The sequence below is a fragment of the Sphaeramia orbicularis genome, chromosome 11 (assembly GCF_902148855.1).
Source record: "Sphaeramia orbicularis chromosome 11, fSphaOr1.1, whole genome shotgun sequence".
NCBI classification, from domain to species: domain Eukaryota; kingdom Metazoa; phylum Chordata; class Actinopteri; order Kurtiformes; family Apogonidae; genus Sphaeramia; species Sphaeramia orbicularis.
Window position 1 is genome coordinate 30259245 of NC_043967.1, and position 15823 is coordinate 30275067.

Below are 15823 nucleotides of genomic sequence, written 5' to 3' on the forward strand. Positions count from 1 at the left end.
TTTTCAGTTTGTTCACATTATTCACATTGTTTGAAAGGACAGTTTGTGGATGCAGACATTTTCATAATGTAATTTTACTTTTTTTTCACCATAAAACATAGAGAAAAGTTTGATGTTGACATTATTTATATATCATTATATTCTAATTTTACTGGTTCGGCCCACTTCAAATCAAATTTAGCTGAATGTGGCCCATGAACTAAAATGAGTTTGACACCCCTGGTTTAGTTTGCCACTTCTTCAGCCCCTCTGAGTTTGCAGGTCTACTATATTCATTTATCTGAGTTATTCTTCTAAAATAACAAATTAAATAACTTAATAGCAGCATTTTTTCTTGCAACCCACAAAATTGGTCTCTGTAGGGTGTAAATAATCTAAAAAATCTAATCCATATTTCTGATATGAGTAAAACAATCTCTCCCGACTAAACAGAGGAAGTTGTTTTATAGGCTGAATGTGGATCATCTGCCTCAGATGTATTTCCACTGCCACACTTTGTGATTTGAGCTGATAATGTGTAAGTTTTTAACACAAGTGCTGCTAATGTGTCATTGTGTTTCAGTGTTAACATGAGCTGGAAATCAGGCAACTTCAACAGGAAAGCAGGGGTGATAATAAACAGTGTGTGGAACAATGATGCAATGTATGTTCATAAACATTAGCAAAGTAAAGCCACATTTGCATAAAGGCCTTTATATGCAAATGAGCATCAGTCCACACTTGCCTCTCTGAAGCCATGCTAATTTCACCTCCTCTGAGACCTTACAAGACTACAAATCTCAAACTCACGGCCATTAGACGACTTCTAATGCTCCATGCATCAGCACAGTGCTTTAAAGGAGAAAGACTGCACGGGGCTGAGCTGTTTGTTCTCAGTTTATTAAAGAAAACCCACTTCTTTCATCAGATTCACAGATAAACAAGGTCACAGAGATAGGCTGTTTGTATTGCTCTAAGTTAGAATATAATTGGCAGTGTTTAAAATTGCAGTGTAATTAGCATTTAGCGTGTCTAATAGGAGTCCCACAGGAGACTGTACAGGAAGTCCCATGCAGATTTCTACACATTCGCACTTGCATATTCCTAATTTTGATTGATAACACCTCTTTGTAAACCTTCTGCTCCCCATCAGTTGTCGCTGCTACGTATATCAAGCTTTTGCCCCGAGCGTGTCATCTGTGCAAAATAGTGATATAAATATCAAAGAGAAGTAGAAAGAAAAGATTATGTTATGTATTTGAGAGTTACATTCATAAGGCAGTAACTGGTGTTAGCTAGTGTAACGTGAGGGTTTCGTTGGTGGTTAATAGTTCATTCTTGATAAAATGAGACTGCAGGATGGAGACGGATTTCTTCATACAACAGCGCTTTACTTTTCATGTGCCGTGACAGCCACAACACTTCCTGAAACAACAACTCACATGATTGAACCAGCCAATCAGGAACTAACACTACCTAGACCGGTAAATGTAAATGATTTAGAAAAAGGCACATTCAACACATTATTTTAGCTGCTTATATAAAACAAATGGAAATAATTAAATGTGTATATGTGTAAATAATAATTCTGCAAGATAAATGTAAATAGTTATTTGTGTAAACACTGTCAATAGATTTTTTTTAACAAATACCTGAGTTAACTTTTTGACCTCCTGTTCCCAAAATGCAATTACATCTATTCTGGGTCAGTGGCAGTCTATAAGCCTATTTTGGTATGAATTCAGCTAATACTTTTGCTGCTAGAGTGTTAACAAACAAACAAACAAACAAACAAACAAATAAATCAAAAACAATACCCCTTGCCCCTCCTTCAGGGGGCGGGGTAACTAGTAAATAATTTAAGTTTATACTTCTTCCTACTCCTTTTCGACCATGCAAAATTCAGACTTGTATGTGCTTGAAGATAGATTCCGTCCATTTAAATGTTATTTTTTTATGTCTTAATTTGCTTTGTTTTGTCTTATTTTCTTTGCATGTTCGAAATAAAATAAAAAATAAAAAATAAATAAAATGGCAAGTCACTTATTGTCACATATTGAACATAGCACAGAAAAACCAAACTGTTTCAAAGTTGCTGATTGGTTGAAAATTCATATTACAGCATTCACTGACCAGTGTTGAAATCTGCCGAATTAAGTTACTAGAGAGAGAAAAAAAAGAGAGGGGGGGTTCACTGAAAGGGTGTAAATGTCAGCAAATCTAGCAAGAAAATCACCACCTCAATACAAATAAATAAATAAATTAATAATAATAATAATAATAATAATAATAATAATAGCTTTATTTATATAGCACCTTTAAAAACAAAAATGAAAATGGCTGCTTGTATGTTATATTTTATTTTTAACTAAAGAAGTTGTGTAGACTGTTAGGTTTTAATATCGTATACACTGTTGGAGAAACACCAGAAACATCAATTTCAACACACAGACATAATATTATACTTGTTCACAACTGTGTGCAACGCTAGTTAACGTAGAACAAACAAGAGAGTTTGGATGAATTAAATATTAGATTATGAATGTATTCCAGTCTTATCTGTTTACGTGTATTTCAGAACTATTCTCCCAGAAATTTTCCATTAATAACTCTCTTTGAAACATAATTTATATTTCAATGAACATTTTGTCCTTCATTCTCAAACGGATGCATACACAACATGATTTCTTAATCCATTTATATATGTGTACATGGTTAATGAGGAACCTCCAAAGTTCCCACTAACATCGTCCACACTTTTAAACCCCATCAGATCACTGTCCTTGTAAAGTATCCCTTTTTTTTGCATCATAAAAATGGAAATTATGACACCTACTCTAACCATTAAAGGGTACAACTATTCTTAAGGTGACCTCCAAAGCATTTTTTTTCTCCTACATTTAACCTTTCCTAAGCAGTTTTACCTTTTTTCCGGTGAAAATCAGGTATTTTCCTATATTTCATTCACTGATCATGTAGATGTTCATCAAAGCTCTGAATAAATTCAAAAGTTATTATATCAAATCAGAGAAAACTGAAGAAGAAGTGACTTTTTCAGCAAAATATAGCATCAACTGAACTTTAAAAATAAGTATTTACAACCATCATGAACCAAACTGTGTATTTTACTGGTGAATCAATGTTGCAGAAGATGACAGAGTTTCTACGTTCACTACAAAGCCTCAGAACGTCCACATGGATCATATCTGATGATGATGAAAACCTGAGAAACTGTATTTTACTTGAATTTTTTACATGTATTGATAGGATTAGTGGTTACAAAGTTTTGAACATTTTAGATCAGTAGATGTTTTTGATTGCTCCCGTTGGTTCAGGAGTTGAAGGGTTAAATTTTAACTCTACCTTCAGACTTTTAGGGTCATAATAACCCTTTAACTCCTGACATGTCTGTAGTGAGCGTTCTTAATGTATGATTTATTTTAAATATTCAAAAATATTCAACCTAGGCTCCAGTGACCCCCGTGACCCTAGTGAGGATAAAGCAGGTTCAGAAAATGGATGAATGAAATATTCAACTGTTTAAGCAATAAGAAAAAATTCCAAACATGCTGATAGAATAGACCTTGTTCTTTTCATAGACATCTGAGCATGCTCAGTACACCCCCTGCCATCTGTGGAATGGGGGGCAAAACACAGAGCAGTGAGTGAGACTGACTCATTATAAAAATAGATGGTTTGGGATTTTTTTTTTTTTTTTTTTTTTTTTACTGTTGTTTGCAGTATTGTGGTGTTGGTATTCCCTTTTTTATTGTGTTTTTGCTGAGTTTTGAACGTGTAACTGGTTCTCTTTTTTTTTTTTGTTTTTTTACGCCTTGTTTTTTTGTTCTTTTTTTATTTTTACTGTTGTTTGCAGTGTTGTGGTGATTTCCCTTTATTTTTTATTGTGTTTTTGCCGAGTTTTGAACGTGTAACTGCTTTTTGGAGTTCAACCAGGTGCCAAAAAGCAGCTGAACTCATTTAGAAAAACAGAGTCCCAAAACAAAAACTACTGGGCCAAAATTCAAATACTTGTTGTTCAGTGTGTTCCAGTTCACGTTCAACATCCTAAATCTCTTACTGATGTAAATTCTGAGAGCCTTATTTTGTAAAAGCCTGTCAAACTTCAGTTCCTCTCTATCTTTTTCTGTTATTCCACCTGTTTTGACCCTAAAACACACAGTAAAGCAAACCCACTGAAGAAAAGGAATACAAACACATACTCACAGCAGCTTTTATGACACTGAAACAGATACAAATTCACAGCAGAAATAAAGGGTTAATGCTAATTTAACATTTTGACTTGTTTTAAAGCAGTGGTTCCCAACCTTTTTTGGCTTGTGACCCCATTTTATTTTAACATCACAAATTTCTGCCGACCCCAGACATTAAAAACTGAGCCTTTTTTTATTTTTTTATTTTTTTTGCTAAAACAAATTTCTTTTTCATCATTTAATAGTTTGCTATATTATGTTCCAAATAAATGTTAATTTTAGTCAACATTTAGTCTATATAATGTATATTATTGTAGATAGAGGCAGAAAAGCCAGGTGTAGATTACTGCACAAAGTGAGAATTTTATTTTCCTTTGTCAGGATATGTACAGTCAGTCCAGCTTGTATTTACAAGGCTGACAATTAATACTGAACAAACAAGAACTCAAACTATGAATTATGAAAGAGCTGCAGCATCTGAAACTGACCACAATGAACATTTGACAGATAAACAGAACCACAGTGCTTCAGTTTCAGACTCACAATTTGTCATGTCTGTTATGTATTATGATTGTCTCTCTCAACTTACCATATATTTTTTATTAGTGAGTTTCTATTTTTCTTTTTATCAATTACTAGAAATTTCAGGTGACCCCATTTGAATTCCAGGTGACCCCTTGTGGGGTACCGACCTCAAGGTTGAAATACACTGATCTAAAGCCTCTACAGACAGCCTACATCAGGGGTGTCAAACTCATTTTAGTTCAGGGGCCATATTCAGCTAAATTTGATCTGAAGTGGGCCGGACCAGAAAAATAATAACATAATAACCTATAAATAATGAAAACTCCAAGTTTTTGTCTTTGTTTTAGTATAAAAAAGCCATTAAATTATGAAAATGCTTACTTTTATAAACTATCCAAAAGAAACGCCCTGAAAAACTGAAATTTGAATTTAAAAAACGAAAGAAAATTTAGTTCAATTTTAACAATATTATTCCTCCACTTCTCATTTCTGCATGTGCATTATGAATCAGATCTACAAAGACACTAAACACTGAGGAACAGGCAGAAAAATTGTTAAAATTGTGCCAGATTTTCTTTAGACATTTCAGGTTGTTCATATTTGTTCAGGTTATTCACATTTTAGCGTTACAGGATAGGTTGTAAATATTTTCATAATTTAACGTTATTTTTTGCACTAAAACAAAAAAAAAAAAAGTTGTTAATTCTAGATTTTTTTTGGCTTAATTCAAGATTTTTTTTACGTAATTGAATTTTTTTTTTTTTTTTTTTTTTTTTTTTTGGCTTAATTCAAGATTTTTTTTTTTAACTTAATTGAAGATTTTTTTTGGACTTAATTCAAGATTTGTTTTTTTTACTTAATTGAAGTTTTTTTTTTTTTTTTATTGCTTAATTCAAGGTTTTTTTTTTACTTAATTGAAGATTTTTTTACTTAATTGAAGGGTTTTTTTTGGTTTTTTTTTTTGCTTGATTCAAGATTTTTTTGTTAATTGAAGCTATTTTTTTTTTTTTTTTCTTTTTGCTTAATTCAATTCAAGACTGTGGAATTTTTGCACTTGGCAAAAACATCCCAGGGGCCGAACTGGACCCTTTGGGGGGCCGCATTTGGCCCCTGGGCTCCATGTTTCACACCCCTGGCCTATGTTGTTAATGTAGCATCGGTCAGTGTTTATTCCTAGTGAAGGGCTAATTCTCTTTACTTTCATTTGTACTAGAACCCAAAAGAAGCAATGGGGAGTTATCAGGGAACATTTGTACAACTTAAAGCCTCAAATAGCTTCTGTAAACCCAGCATCTTCCACTGTCCCAGTTGGCCAGAAAATTAGAAAACTCTTTTTCACTAACAAGCTGAACTCGAGTGTTGAAATAAAAATGCCCTGTTAAGCAACCTTAGTGTTTTTCTGTTGGTGTTTCAGATAAGTTAACAGCTTTTTAAAGGAAGCTCAGTCAGTGCAAAAAGCTCACACAACATTTTACCAAACCACAAGGTCAGCCGCCTTTTGATTTCCAACAGAAGAACTTGACTTTGCGTCCACCTTGATTACAGTGCAGGTTCGACTCAGTTCTGTGTTACACGGCCACAAAGATCACTATCTAACGGTTGCTATTTTGTGCTGAAGCTTCCTGCAACACACACTTGTTTACCAAGAAATTAACCCATGAAGACCCAAACAGCCACCATCGACCAAAAACATCTGCAGATCTAAACTGTTTAATACCTGCTGATCCACTAATCCTGTCAATCCATGTAAATAATTGGTGTAAAATACAGTTTGTCATCGTTTCATGGTCATCAGATATGATCCATTTGGACGTTCAGGGGCTCTGTAGTTACCGTGGAAACACCGTCATCCTCTACAACATAGATTCACCAGTAAAATCCATGGAGTTGGATCAATGACAGTGAATGGACACACTTGGTTTGCATTCAGTTATTGATATCTTCATTGAAAAAGTCACTTTTTCTTCAGTTTTCTCTGTTTCTGATACAATAACCCTCAATTTTAATCTGAGCTTTTATGAATATCTACATGATCAGTGAATTAAATACAGAAAAATACATGATTTTCACTGACAAAATACAAAATACAGAGGAGAGTACTGCAATGAATGGTGATAAATCACTTAAGAAAGGTTAAATCTAGAGAAAAATTAATTTGGGAACTGATACAAAAGTAGTACTGGGTCATAATCAGTAAAACAATACAATGTAGATGGATAGTGGATGGAGACACTTGGTTTATGTTCAGTTAATGATATATTTTGCTGAAAAAGTCACTTTTCTTCAGTTTTCTCAGTTTCTGATATTTGTTCATTTCTGATACATTTCAGCACTCAATTATAATCTGAGCTTTTATGAACATCTGCACTGGAAATTTGACTAAAATTTCTTCATGTTGAAGAAAATTTGAGTCAGATAACATTTGGTCCCTCTCTAAAAGGAGTTAAAATAACGTTTTGGGTAGAGCTCTCCAAACTCAGTATAAAGCTAAATGTACTCTTTCTGAGGAAAATACTTTTTACTCAGGAAAAAATGCTCAGCAATTTTTCCTGGGTACATGACCAGTGAATTAAATACAGGAAAATACCAGATTTTTACTGTAAAAACACAAAATACAAAGGATAAGCATGATAATTAAAGTACATAATCAGTCAAATAAATGTAGGAAAATATCAGATTTTCACTGAAAAAATGCAAAATGGAGAGGATAATATATGATAAATGGTGATAAATCACTTAAGAAAGGTTATAGAGCCAAAAAAAAAAAAAAAAACCCAAAACATTGATTCACCAGTAAAACCCATAAAGTTTGACAAATAACAGTGGATGGAGACACTTGATTTATATTCAGTTAATGATATATTTTGCTGGAAAAAATCACTTTTTCTTCAGTTTTCTCGGTTTCTGATATAATAACCCTCAATTATAACTTGAGCTTTTATGAACATACACATGACCAGTGAATTAAGTATAGGAAAATACCTGATTTTTACTGTAAAAACACAAAATACAGAGGATAATATTATTTTAAATGGTGATGAATCATTTAAGAAAAGTTAAATATGAAGAAAAAAAAAAAACTATTTTGGAACGGCGACATAAGTAGCACTGGGTCTTTATGGGTTAAAGATATAACCAAACAATACATGTATAAATTAATGATGCACAGTTCTGAACTGGAAAAACAATACAATTACATTTTGGCTAAAATTTACTTAGGGGGTCAAATGAGTGGGTATTTTTGTCCAAAAAAAAAAAGTTATAAGAAATGCATAGAACTGTGTTGAAATAATGCTAATACATTTGTGCACAGACTACTGATATTATTTGACAGTGGAAGCTATATTTTCAGAAATATTGGATTTTTGAATAGCACGTGTATGTGAAAACTTTTGCTGGTGGACAGACGTGACATTACCCATGATGCTCTGGTCAGTACCAGTACTTTATTAGTAATAAACTTATATACTTACTATTGCTAATTCTCCTCTTATTCATAAATGTTAGTATCGTGGATCTAAAACAATAACAGCTGACACAAAAACACAAAATGTGGCAGTGGACGGATGTGACATGGTTGTTACAGATCCCATCATACTGATGCTCGGCAGCCATGTCACCGTTTCCACAAATGACCCCTGTGCAAAAACTAGGATCAGAATTATTTATTGTATAGTTTATCATCATACTAAAGAGTAAATAACAATATAGAACTGTAATTTCTTTATAAAAATGCTTATTATTAGAAAACTGTTGATTTAAAAAGTGACGTGTGACATTCTTCATGTATGTATTGGTGTAACATAAGCAGGATGGATCAGCACCATACTCCATATTGCAACCTGTAAAAATAAAACATGTGATATGTAGGATAGAATCTTGTAAGAAAAATTGGGGAATCTAAAAGAATAGAATATTTGTTTTTTCAGGTAAATTCAGTTCAAATATAACTTGGCCATTTGTGACATGAAAATATAGCATTAATTGTGATGAAATTGGACATTTTTGAGCTGAAAACATAGTTCATATGACCATCAACATGTTGAACAGAACTGAAATCCTGTAAATTTGCATAACTTGCATTTACCAACACAAAGTTCCTTTAGGGATTCACTTCTATTGATTTCTTATGCACAAAGACATAAATAAGACCTCTAAGCAAATTTTAGCTGATTTACGTCTTCCATTTGTGTGCTATACAGGGTATGTTTTATACACTAAACATTTAAAAACTCTAGAAAAGCACTGACACATCCATCTTGGAACAAGCACAAACACCATTTTTTTTTGCATCTACATTTTCTTTAATAGACAGGAAAGCAATTCAGCCACAAGACATGCTGGGTTTTGAGTAATGGACGTGACTCACTTTTTCTCGACTGGAGGGAACTTGCCCTCCACCCTCGCTGTTCCTCTCTTTCCACCTACACAATCTAACCTGCTGCTGAATGCATCAAATTCATGGCTGCTGTTGTTGTACTGAGCCGTTGTGGCCATCGGAGTGGAAGTAGTGGAGGCAGGTTCACTCCAAATATTACAAATTACATCATAGAGAACTGGGATGCAGTGGACGCTTTGTATTGGTCATATCACTCCTTATCTCTGTAATAGTATCTTTTATTGCTTTAAGATCATATGTAGAAAAAGGATATGTGCCACCTGATCCATCTAAACTCATCCCGGCGACGCGCACCATTTCACCTTCGGGTGATTCGCACTATCTTTTCCAATCATACGCCACGGGAAAACATACAGACTGGTTTAAAAAAAAAAACAAAAAACTCTTTCATCTAAAAATATTTGCTTGTGTTTGTGTCAGGACTCGAGGAGGCGTCCCCCCCCTCCATGCCGCCGTGCCCCGAGGAGCAGCACCCAGAGGAGCCCCGCCCATCCGTGCTCCATCTTCCAGAGGGAGGGGGGTGCAGAGAGCCAGAGGTGCCCCCCCAACCGCTGGATACCGGCCAGCTCCTCCTATAGTGCAGGACACATATGGAGAATATGTGAGTGTATTTAAAACCTCCTTCAGAAGCAGTTCCATTAATTATATGAGCTCTTTGTTAAACAACAGTCTGATTTGGTGCTTTGCTCTGACTTGTTTGCGCTGGACGGACATTTGAAGGACGTTGTACCTGGTCATGGGAGATTGTTTTAAAGACCCAAGATATTATGGCCTGGCATTGCACATTATACCTGAATAGAGAACAGGTTGAAAGAGACTCCCAAAACAACGGGTATCAGGGGTGTTGAATACGTCATTCGTGAAGGTAGTGTAGATAGATCACATGGCATATAAAAAAAAATACGACCAATGGCCCTGTGGCTTAAATCAAATTAAAAGCTTTGGGAAATGTATCCAGATCCCATTTATTATCACCCAGTTCTGTGTATTTATTATATTACAGAAATAGCCCATGTTTTGGTCATATTCCAATCAGATCTGTAAAAAATTCTAATTCCAACTTGATATCATGGATACTTACTGATTTATTGTATCAATCCACTTCCTATCTGTTATAATGGGAAAATTTGTCAAACTTGCACCAAATCCAGAATCAGATCCAGACCGAAATAATCTCATTACCTTGTGTTGACATCATACAGAAGCTGTATACCAAGTTTGAAGTCAATCAGAACTGGAGTTTCAGAGAAGAAGACGATTGAAATTTTTTCCCCATAAGAGCCCATGTTAAATTTTCCGTAAGTTCCGGATCCAGAAGAAGATCCTGATCAGCATGTGGACATTATGTTTTGGTCATCTCCCCATCAGGGCTGGACTGTAGAAATTTACACTGGATATCATTTATATTTACTGAGTTATTGCATCGATCCACTTCCTATCTCTTATAATGGGGACATTTTTCAAAGTCACACCAAATCCAGAATCAGATCTGGATCCAAATAATTTCACTAACTTTTGTTGACATCATTATAAACAAGCTGTATACCAAGTTTGAAGTCAGTTGGAATTGTAGTTTCGGAGAAGAAGACGATTGAAATTTTTGTAACGGATGACAGACAATGACGCTGGACGCCATGATGACAATAGCTTACGGCCTTTGGTAAGCTAAATAAAACTAGAAAAGCACTCGGAGAGCACAGACCTTCACCAAGGCAGATCAAGGCTAACACCCCCCACACCCCAACAAAATGTTATCATTTGTTCCTTGTGCCAGTATCAACAATTCCTGAAAATCTGTCCATAACTTTTTGAGTTATCTTGTTAACAGACAAACAGACAAACCCTGATGAAAACAAAACCTCCACCGTTACACTTGGTGGAGGTAATAAAGTAGAAATTAGCCTATGGGCAAAATGACAATGTTGCTGTTGCTCCTGCCAGGTTTCAAACCCCAACCTCCCATATCAAAGTCAATAGTGTTACCTATAGCTATCCACTGATGTTTATATTAATATATAGTGCACAGCAAGAAAAGCCTATACAAAAATAAGAACATTGAACTCATTATTGGGTTAAAATCTTGGGAGTCTTATTTCAAGTTAAATTATCTGCCAATGCAGGAAGAGATTGCACTTATCAAGATTTCTTAAAATTAAGAAGACATTATCGAAGGATTATAGAATTCTCAAATTCTTATTTTGAGCAGAATATACTTGTTTCACGTCTATATATATATATTGAGTTATTAAACGTCCATAAGAACACATGGATACTTCTATGAAACTGGTCCCTATAAACAGGACATGGGCTAAAAATTCAAATCAGATGCAGACTAATGTTATGAAGCAAATCTGGAAGCACTTTGGGTCTATTTTGAAAATAAATATTTACTGAGATAAAAGAAAGTATTTTTCAGATAAAACACATTTTTATATTATTTTCTATTATATTTAATACAAAATTCTGCATGTGACATGGTAAAATGGACACAAAAATTACACACTATTATTTTATTCAAATATCTCTTCATTCCCTCACAGGTACATTTTGGGAATTGAGCTAATTATGCAAGGCAGAGTGTTTGACAAAAATGACCGCTGTTGCAAAATCTTTTGTGATTAATATGCATGTAACTGGACAGGTTCTGTATGGAACGCAGGTGGACACGATGGCTTACTCACAAAACCTGGAATGAGACTGCCGATTCATGAAAAACCCACATTTCTGGATTAGAAAAACCACTAGGATCGACACATTTAACACAGTGTCTTTATTTATAGTGGTATATCAGACCATTTCAAGCCATGTTTTCCAGATCTAATGCACTGACACTGAGGTAGCTTTTCCTGTCCCAATTTTGGTCCTATTTTTTGCCCTAATATTTTATTAAAAATGTATTAATTTTGGGATGACTCAGAGCAAGAGTATAATTTTTTTTTGCATTTATCTGAGGTCATCATTAGGTACATCCTGGGGGGAAATATGTCTAAATTTCTCTTTTATTATCGGGTCTAAAAAGCTGGAAAAGTACCAAAATGAACCCAGTTTCTAAGAAGCACCTTTACTGTAATGGCTCAATAGATATGTATAAGCAAAGCAAAACAGCAAAACAAGCAAAAATTTGTTGAGCATAAACAGTTACTGTATCTGTCATACTCTCACCCAAAAATGTAGTTTGTTTGTTATAAATATTGCTTCAAATTAGTTGTAATATCTAAGTGGGGTTTGGAATAATTCAAATAACCTTAAGAAGATTAAGTCTCAATAAAAAAGTAATCCAACAAAAATGATCTTTACAGATAAATATTCCAAATTCAAGTCAGTTTATCTAAGTCAGATATTTATTTTTTGCAGTGTGGGTGTACATCATTTTAAAAGTAGCTCACAAGCCTAAAAAGTGTGGGCACTCCTGACGTATATGAACAAACAGGTACTAAAAACACTATATAAGAGTTGCATTTTTTGGTGAGCAAATGACCCAGCTTCTTTTTATATTTAGGCACCAAACCAACATGATAAACGTCAGGGAAACAGTGTAAATGATTAGAGCTGATATTTGTCATGGTTACAATAATAAATGTAGTGAAGTAGAGGTTTAGACACAGAAACAGCATGGTTAGTATTAGGAAAATATCCAAGTAAGGGCTAAAATAAGAAACCTACTCTGTGAATGTTACAAAAATAAACATAAAATGTACCTTTAGGACACAATATCTGGTGTCCTGAGTGTAAGTACTTATCTACCCCAGCCTCCTTCTTCCAAGGTTCGTCCCTATTTTATGTCACTTGTACTAAGTCAGTTTTACTTACAATTCATGCTACCACAAAAAGTCGCTAAATGACTCCAAGAGGTAATTTTTTAGCCCCATCCAACACCAACCACTATTGTAACAATACACTAGCTCTGTCTGCATATCTGGATTTATGGGTTTATTGATTTGTAGATGGATCTGATGTCAGCGTATTGTTAATTCAGTCATATTCTTTTCTGTTTAAATAGGGAAAAATAAACAGATTCATTTTGTTGTCACTGTGCTAATAATAGAGTATTATCATCATAATTATTGCTTTACCACAGCATTAGCAACGTCTAGTGCAATACTCAAGATCAGATCCTTGTCTGATGAAACTTATATCATTGCAGACCTAGAACTATTTGGCTGCAACTTCCATATGGCTTTTTTTTCTGTATTGCAGCCATATTCGTAGGGGATTTATCATAATTTATTATCATATCATCCTCTATGTTTTGCGTTTTTCTGTGGAAATCAGGTATTTTCTTATATATCAATTTACCGATCATGTACTGTAGATGACACTCAGAGCTATAAAAGCTCTGAGTGATGTCAAAACAGAGAAAATTGAAGTAAAATTGGCTTTTTAACAAAAACATCTTTAAGTGAATGTAAAAACAAGAGCCTATAACACCATCATTTTTCAAGACGACAGTGTTTCCATGTTCACTACGAAGCCTCTAAATGTCCAAATGGATCATATTTAGTGATGATGAAAAGCTGTGAAACTGCATTTTACATGAAGTATTTTAATGCATCAATAATATTAGTGGTCCAACAGTTATTAAACATCGTAGATCGGTAGATGTTTTTTCTCACCAACAGTTTAGGCCTTTGAGGTTTAGTTAAGTTGATGCATTTATATTCTTCCCATGTGCTCTTGCAGCTCATTTTCCCTTTCCAGTGGCCTGCTGAAACTTCCTGTTATTAGTCAAAAAGTCCAAAACATCCAATAAAGTATTCATCATTCTAGCATGGTTTAGTTTAGACCGTGGAGTGTATTGACTTAGAGAAGCTAATGCATCAGGTAGGAGCTCAGAGGTGATGTCAGGACTTAAGAGTCAGTGGATGAGTCAAAAAATAAACATACATATGACAGATTTCACCTCAACTTCTATAAAATGCATGTTAGGAAAATGTCGATCCTGTAGCTCCGGCACTGACAGTGCTGTTTGAGTTTCACTGTGCAGAATGATATGAGGCTGTTTACACATTCATCTATCGAAGGGGGAAATATTCCTCTGAGACTTTAATCTAAAGTATAAGCCACGTACGTAGGAACATGGTTTGTGACACCACAGATCAACATGTGTAAATGTACAGAACTGACGTCTGAGAGGCATCTTCTACTTTTGAGCCTTTGAAATGATAAACATTTACATCGACGGTGACGAGGGAGAGGGGGCTGGTATAATAAAACTTTTCTGAATGAGGTCATCGAACCATGTTGTGAAAAAAAATATTTATTTATTTATTTAATTAATTTTATTACTCAAAGTGAAGTATTTGTATGTGTTTTATAACATGTCTGGAAGGGATCTTAAAATTAAATCAGGTGAATCAGAAGGGAGGATGGTAACAAGCCGGCATACGTAGGAGGGTTCTTCACCTATGACTTAAGGCCAGACAAGGCTTTCAGTTCTGTCTCAACAGACTTCAAAGACTTTTCAACACTGGTAAAAAAAAATGAGGTACAAACTGGTAGTTTTAACACTTTTTAAATAGAAAGAAACTGAATCTTCAAACATTAGCTCTCACTCATCTGGCTGTACTTATAGTATGTAAAACCATGCAGTTACAATAAAATTATTATAATGTTTTTGCAAACCACAAATGCATATAATGTCAATCAGAGGTTAAATTGAGCCGGAGTGCACTGGAGCTACAAACCCCACCAGAGCTCAGCTCCCTCTCCCTCAATGTAAACCAACCCTCTACTATTTCTGTTATTCAGTTTCATCTCCTGATAAACAAAAAAAACTATGAAGTTGAATAAGTGCAAGACGACCCAAAGACACACCTAAATCGGCTACATGGGATTCAGTTCAATTCAACTGTATTTATAGAGCACATTTCATGCACAAGCCAGACTCAATGTGCTTCACAACAGGTATATAACATAAAAACATTAAAAAAAAATAAATAAATAAAAAAGTTGAGTATGAAAACAAGCAACAGTCAAATAAACAGTAGAAGAAAGGAATGGTTTAATGTCCTGGTCATCCCCAGTCCTTAGACCCTCCTTCTTGGCAAGGAAAAACTCCAAAAACCCAGTGGGAAAAGAGAAACCTCGGGGAGAACCACAGTGACGGAGAGATCCACTCCCATGGACGGACAGACTGTAGATGCACCAGGACTGATGGACGTCCATTTATGGATGTAGTTCCAGTCTGTGATGATGCAGCAGGATGGGGGCACATGAGAGGGTCCAGCTAGTCAGATGAGACAGGTGAGGGTGAGGAGGTCCAATCAGACGGGTGAGGGTGGGGGAGGAGGTCCGGGGTCACAGGTCAGGACAGGACACACTTGAGTCATCTCAGATCCTGTTGTCATTGGACCCCAGGTGGCTACATCTGAATCAGTACCCACTCCCCCAGAGGGGAGTGGGTAAAAGGGACACCGCGTTGATGAACATACTAAGTAAACTAAATATTGGAAATTATAAGTACATACAAAAGTGGTACGTTGTAGCACATGCACACATACCCACAGAAGTACACATGTACACACACAACTCAACAGAACGCAATCAAAAAAAGGTACGTTTTTAACCTGTTTTAAAAAATGACTACTGATGTGGCAAGTCTAACTGTATCAGGGAGGGTGTTCCATTTTGGAGTTCCACACGGAATTGTCAGATGTCACGTCATAACGCATTTGTGATTCTAGTATTTCAGTACATCAACATCAGTGCT

The 15823-nt window shown here is 35.0% G+C and overlaps 1 protein-coding gene across 2 annotated transcripts in view; it reads left to right on the forward strand.

Annotated features, from left to right (window-relative positions):
• The window catches only part of khdrbs3 (KH domain containing, RNA binding, signal transduction associated 3), a 319020-nt gene that overhangs the window by 210916 nt on the left and 92281 nt on the right, over positions 1-15823 (forward strand). For both annotated transcript variants that reach the window (XR_003936645.1, XM_030147660.1), the window contains exon 6: positions 9535-9715. Coding sequence is in view for 1 of the 2 variants with exons in the window: in XM_030147660.1 (XP_030003520.1) it covers positions 9535-9715 (181 nt within the window). In the remaining variant the exon portion in view is untranslated. The remainder of the gene's footprint in view (positions 1-9534; positions 9716-15823) is intronic.